Here is a 6,690-nt window from a genome sequence, read left to right as displayed (position 1 = left end):
TGTTTCCATGGTACAGGTAGCTTCCTTCTCATTCAGGAATGTGTAGTGCTAACAACATTTCCATTTCTATTGTGATAAGCCCAGAGAAGAAGGAAATACACAAGACTGTGTATGTTACACCTTTAGCTTAGTATAAATACAGTGGCTTAGATTGCTAGCCCTTGGTGGTACAATTTAACTAAAAAAAAAAAGCTTTCCAGAAACACCTTCTTTCCCCAGCCTTTTTTAATCTGTCTAGTAGGTGGCACTTTCCCCTCCTAAAGAGCTGTTAGTTAACACAGCTTAAGAGGTTTTTTAAAAGCCCTGTTAGAAGGAAGGATTGAGTTACAGTGACAGCAGTTCAGTACATTCTTGGTTTAGCCCTCTAATTGCCTTAGTTATGCAATACAAGCATACCATTGTCTTGTGTCTGACAGAAGATAATGTGCAGTGTGAGATCTGATCTGACTAGTTATGGATGGGACCACAACTCATTGCCTGTATGAAGGCCATGACCTCAGAGGGGCTCCCTCATGGAGCAACATGCAACAAAGCATCTTCTATAGTACAAAGCTTATTAAACAGGGTAGAAGTTTCAACAAAGCCTTAATTATGCTGCAGAATATTAAAACCACCTGCCAGGGCCTGAAGACTAGTAGAAAGGTGGCCTTTAGACTGTACTGGAAACCTTGAATAGAACCCCCTGGCTGTTAGCACACAGCTTTCATCTTCTACATACTTTATGGACACTGACAAGTCAGCCTTAGTGCAAGCTTCACTGTACTTTAAAATAGATCTCCCTGACAAAACAGCTGGCTTGAGATAGTTTCACTAACGTACAGGCTTTCAATAGTGAGCTGTTCTTTGAGCAGCCTCCTCAAGGTCAAGGGCTCATATAGAAAGCCTTTGCCTCTACAACTTTCATGAGATGGAGAGATGCAGTTTTTATGTAACTAAAGTCACCCCTATTTGGTAACAAGCAATATCTTATCAACCAGCAGCTGCAAGAGAGCAAGTCAAAGTACATAACTGTTTCAGGCTCATGCCCACATGTCAGTGTTTCCAGCATGCAATGCAAGCAGGAATACTGACAGTACAGAGTGCAACTGATAAAGTTATTCATGGAAATGTCTTGTCCTTTAAAGGTAAAGCAGTGAAGGTCAGAGCTGCACCTTGTTTTTAATCTTAAGGCTGGTTCACTGTGTTCTCCATTCCCTGGGTTACACTGAACGCATGGCCCTAGTAAACTTGTCTGCTTTGTACAATCACTGACTTTGTATAGCTATGCACAAAAAGCTTAAGCTGGAATTCTTATGTATGGTTGTGTATGCAGTATGTACTATACTTTGGTTTGATTATATGCAAAATAAATTAGAAACATTTCATATTTATATCCCTATTGATCATTGTTGCTCTTTAAAACTGTCCCTCATCTTATCTGGCTGGCTCGCTCCCATAACAAGTGCCTTTTTAGGGGAAGCTAAATCATGTTCTAGTCTCCCCATAGGTTGATTGTTTTACCTTCCAATGCTGATTGTAGTTGAATAGCTGGTTAAGCCAGACTCTTCCCCCTTCAGAGTACAGCAGGAGGGTGGAGAGGCAGCAAGGCAAGGATATGCAGTCTGGCACTCTGCTTTGATGGAACAAGAGGAGGAGTACTTTGCAGCACAGGGAACACTGAGGTAGCAAGAACCATCTTTAATACATCTGCAGAGTCTGGGGAAGAGGGAAAGGAGGAGAAATACTCCCTCCCCATAGCTGCCACCACCCACATACCTGAGCTAGAAGAGTAGCCCTGACTGTGCAGGGCCAGCACCACTGCTGCCAGCAGCTGTATTTGTTCCCTCTCAAACAGTCTTCAGCTTGTTTCCATTTGTGGACCCCTAAACATTTTTCAGAGTGAGGTACAGGCCTCTTTGGAAATCAGTCTGCTGACCCCCCAGGGGTCTGGACAACAGGCTGAAAACCACTGCTCTACCAGATTTACTTTCCAAACACCTAGAGAAGGTAGTTTTGTCTCAGCAAGAGGAGACAGTGGAAGATTCTGCAAATCAAGTGATTGTGCTTTGTTTGGAAACAGAGTGGAATTGGAAATGGAAAAGGTTCAGAAAAGGGCAACAACTGATTGGGGGTATGGAATGGCTTGTGTGAAGAGATTAATAAGACTGGGGATGTTTCAGCTTGGAAAAAGATGAGTAAGGGGAGATATGATAGAGGTCTATAAAATCATGACTTGCAGAAAAAGTAAATGAAGTGTTTACTCTCTCAACTTTATTTGGTGACCCCAGTTCTTGTTAAGAGGCAGCAGGTTTAACACAAAAAGGCAGTAGTTTTTCCCCACACAGTCAACCTGTGGAACTCCTTGCCAGAGGATGTTGTGAAGGCCAAGACGATAACGGTTCAAAAAAAGAACTAGATACATTCATGGAAGATAGGTCCATCAATGGCTATTAGCCAGGATGGTGTCCCTAGCCTCTGCTTGCCAGAAGCTGGGAATAGGCAACAGGGGATGGATTACTTAATGAGTACTTGTTCTGTTCATTCCCTCTGCAGCACCTGGCATTGGCCACTGTGGGAAGACAGTATAATGGGCTAGATGGTCCTTTGTTCTGACCCATGTGGCTGTTCTTATGTTCTATTGTTTCAGCTCAATAGAATTTAAAAGTCAAAGAATATTCCCCCTGCCCATCTTATTTTCATTTCATTCCTATTTCCAGTGCCTTGTACTCATACAGTGCACTGTGTATAGCCATTACTATACACAACATGGAGAAAAGTCTTGAGTCAACTATAGACACTAACTGGCCAGAAAGAAAAAGAGTGAATGAGGTTTCCAGCTAAGCAACCTCATCTAGTACTACGTTGAGTCAAGTAATGAGAATGTGTTGCCAGCCTTATTCTTGCTGTGTTCAGAGCACACACTCATTCTGCCCACTTAGTCCCTGGTGCATCAGGGTGAAGTCTAACTATGCTGGCTTTGAAGGCTCACAGCCTTCACTTGGGCAGAGGTGGGTTCCAGACCCTACTGCCACATTTGCCAGTCTGCAGTTTGTGCATTACTCCTGGTTTGTACAATGAATTGCTCATTGAGCCCTGTTCAGGAGCCGGGGAACCCCTTTTGTTTTTGCTCAGTCTTTCTTGGATGGTTAAGATCTTTGCTTACTGTGTAAGTAAAGTTATTTTCAATGTTAGAGAACTTTGTTTGCATTAAACAGATTTATGAAATTTAGTACTAGTAACTCAAATCTACATCAATTTGAATGTTACAGCTACAGTTGATTAACTTTAGTTAAAAAACCCAAAAGCTGAAAAGATGCAGGTGAACTCAAATCTCAGTCTTATGGCAGCAGAAAGCTTTCAGCTGGAAGATGTCAGTGCTGATCTCATCCAGTGGGTTCCTTTCTGTTATGAGCAAAGATGGTGATAAGCAAAGCAGGAATTCCTGTTCACCCTCAGGACTTTGTTCTGGTTGACACCTGTGATAAAAGAAAGGCATTATTAGCCATTTTATTCCAGTGCAGACATTCCAGCCTTGGTGAGATCTGTGTGGAAAAACTACTCCTGTGCAGCCACTTCAGATGATCCAAATGGATGTGGCACTTCAGTGCCAGGAAGCACATTATGCTACGTGCACCTCTGGGGATCAGCAAGGAAAGGGAAGTGATGCACCCCGGTGCTTTAGTTATGGCTGAACAACCCTTGGGCACCCAGAGACAGTTAGTGCTCATGGAGAAAAGACATGGACATACCTACTGCCATATTTCAGCTTTAAATTAAGTTAAAATGTTGCTTAATATGCAGGCATCATTGCCTTTGAAACAGCTTCTGAGAGACTCCTACCTTTCACTATGTAGGGTTAAATTTGCTACATAAGAACATGAGAATGGCCATACTGGGTCAGACCAAAAATCCATCCAGCCCAGTATCCTGTCTAGCAACAGTGGCCCATGCCAGGTGCCCCAGAGGGAGTGAACCTAACAGGTAACAATCAAGTGATCTCTCTGCTGCCATCCATCTCCACCCTCTGACAGAGGCTAGGGACACCATTCTTTACCCATCCTGGCTTATAGCCATTAATGGACTTAACCTCCAGGAATTTATCTAGTTCTCTTTTAAACCCTGTTAGTCCTAGCCTTCACAACCTTCTCAGGCAAGGAGTTCCACAGGTTGACTGTGCACTGTGTGAAGAGCTTCCTTTTATTTGTTTTAAGCCTGCTACCCATTAATTTCATTTGGTGGCCCCTAGTTCTTATATTATGGGAACAAGTAAATAGCTTTTCCTTATTCACTTTCTCCACACCTCTCATGATTTTATAAACCTCTATCATATCCCCCCTTAGTCTCCTCTTTTCCAAGCTGAAAAGTCCTAGCCTCTTTAATCTCTCCTCATACGGGACCTGTTCCAAACCCCTAATCATTTTAGTTGCCCTTCTCTGAACCTTTTCTAATGCCAGTATATCTTTGAGATGAGGAGACTTGGTGCCCATGAGACACTTGGGCTGGTAGAGGAAGAGTTCTCTTCACACTGGCTTATTAGTCAGTCCTCCTGCTCTTCTCTACCCAAATGCTAGTAAGAGTGAGGAAGTGAGTCCCTATTACCAGACACAGTGTGAGGCAGGATTTATCCACCAGCCTCTAGAGACTTGATATTGCCTTAAAGATATGGTTGTGCTCTGGAAAGTAACTGCCAATGGAACAGTGAGGTTCTTGCTTTCTCAGGGAAAAGATGTAAAGTTTGGTTATTTCTTCCTAACCACCAAAGTCACAAAAACCTCTACCCGGCACCTGAAAGTTCAGGTGTTTGCAGGCTCACATATTCCCACTCTAGAGGAAGATTCTGCAGTGGAGTCTGATGAACAATTCAGTTGCTGCAGAAGCCAGAAGAGAATCTAGCTTCCCCTCCATTGCCAGGTTGGCTCTGCAGGGCTAACAGGAGGAAGCAGCAGTAAGAATGTGTAACTAAGGTGAGTAGGCAGGACTCGGGATACACAGAGTGCAGATCTATTGAGTAATATGAAGCAGTCATTTATCTGACCCCAACGCTATAATGCACAGACAAGAGGAACTGATTGGTCCCGTCTTCCAAATGACCAGAGCAGTCTCTGCTCACTTTTGTCACCCACGTGATGAGTGGGTAGATGTAACTTAGAATTCTAGTTCTTACCACTGTTAGGTGTCCATTTTTGGCTTTATAGATCTGAGGCTCCTGCCCAGTTGTGAAAGCTATCATCCCTTCTTTCCCAGAACTGATGTGAAACTGGAGGCTGCAAGTACACAAGTGTATATTGCTTGTTACATGCTTTCCTTACAATAGGCTTTACTCCAAGCTCCTCTTTGGTTCTGTTCCCCAGGCAGATCTCATTAAGTTAAAGTTCAAAACCCCTCACAGATTTAGATAAATTCTCTGAACAGTTGCAGATGTGCAACCAAGCCAGAACAAAAACAAGGAGTCCTTGAACAGCCGTTTGATTACTAGAACGCACCAACTAATAAAAGGAAAGAAACATAAGCATGCTAAATTAGGCAGCATGCCTGGTCTGGCCAGACTGAACAAGCGTAAATGCTGTATTACAACTGAAATGTAGTGGCCAGCAGAAGGAAGACAGAGCAGGAACACATATCCATTGCAGCTTTTGCATTCCATTGGTTTCGGTCTAGGATCAATACACATTGCCTCCCTGTCTCCTGAAAGCCCAGGAGGCCTAAACACAGACTGAGCTGGTAGTTAGTCAGATGTTATCTGGAAGAAACTGCCTCTTCTCAGCATTTAGTGTCTCCTGAACCTGCTCCTGTCTAGTTGAGAGCAGCATTTTTCTGGAGTGATCTGGCTGGCATACTGTCTATCCATTGGGTCAGCACAGCTCAGTTTAAAGAAAACCCATCCATTAAGCTGCTGGCAGTTTAAGGTTCCATGATCTTGTCTCTGCAGTATGTTCAGTTAAAATGAACAGGGTATCACCCAGATGATTACACGACAGTCAAACTCCTCAGACTTGTTCCCATGGCAGGAAGCAGTTGTTTGAAAAATACTGTATTTAAAGAGTCATGAAATTGAAAGCTGTTTTATAAGTAAAACTGACTCCGCTGATTATCCAGCTACACAGACATGCTGGAACCCATCTTTACTACACAGCTCTATCATTCACACTACCACTAATACATTACATAGTCCACTTGTATAGTGCTCCAGCTGTTCAACCTGCTTCACCAACATTAACTAAGCCTGCAGAGAAGTCACTACAAAAGCTACTGCTGGGGAAAATGTTCTGTGAAACAACTACCTGAAAAACTAACTTCAAGCTCCAGATTACTCTAATGATCTTAAGGGCCAAATCTTGCCCTTTGACAGTGTAAGCACATTGCATTATTAGGTAGGTGTGGACTGCTGGGTCAAAAGAGTTTTAGCTGACTAAATGGGAGAGCTCAGTGCCACAGAATCCCTTTATAAGATGTAGCATGAATGGCAACATAGGTGCTTACCTTCCCTGAACAACTTGGACAGCATTCTGCTTATTGGCCAGCATGCAGAGCTTTGTGACGGTCTCAAAGATGTACTCACACTGAAGGATCACGTCTCCCTAAAAGCAGAAATGGGGACAAAATAATTCAACATTCTTAGGCACAAGGGCAAAGAGCTTTTCGTCTCAGACCAGCAGTTAAGCTAGACAACATTTGTAACTGTAGGGAAATACTTTCATGATGTCTAGCACT

General features: G+C 43.1%; 1 protein-coding gene across 1 annotated transcript in view; it reads right to left on the bottom strand.

Moving 5' to 3' along the window:
• Positions 1-3,139: 3,139 nt before the first annotated feature.
• Positions 3,140-6,690, bottom strand: part of MYO1H (myosin IH) — a 40,322-nt gene continuing 36,771 nt past the window's right edge. Inside the window, exons 29-31 of the mRNA XM_077834915.1 lie at positions 6,460-6,557; positions 5,144-5,243; positions 3,140-3,455 (exon numbers count right to left, since the gene is read on the bottom strand). Coding sequence (XP_077691041.1) covers positions 3,432-3,455; positions 5,144-5,243; positions 6,460-6,557 — 222 coding nt within the window. The 3' untranslated portion in view covers positions 3,140-3,431. The remainder of the gene's footprint in view (positions 3,456-5,143; positions 5,244-6,459; positions 6,558-6,690) is intronic.

Source organism: Eretmochelys imbricata, chromosome 15 (assembly GCF_965152235.1).
Source record: "Eretmochelys imbricata isolate rEreImb1 chromosome 15, rEreImb1.hap1, whole genome shotgun sequence".
Taxonomy (NCBI): Eukaryota; Metazoa; Chordata; order Testudines; family Cheloniidae; genus Eretmochelys; species Eretmochelys imbricata.
The sequence above is the reverse complement of the archived record's forward strand: the minus strand, read 5'-3'. Positions and strand labels throughout refer to the sequence as shown.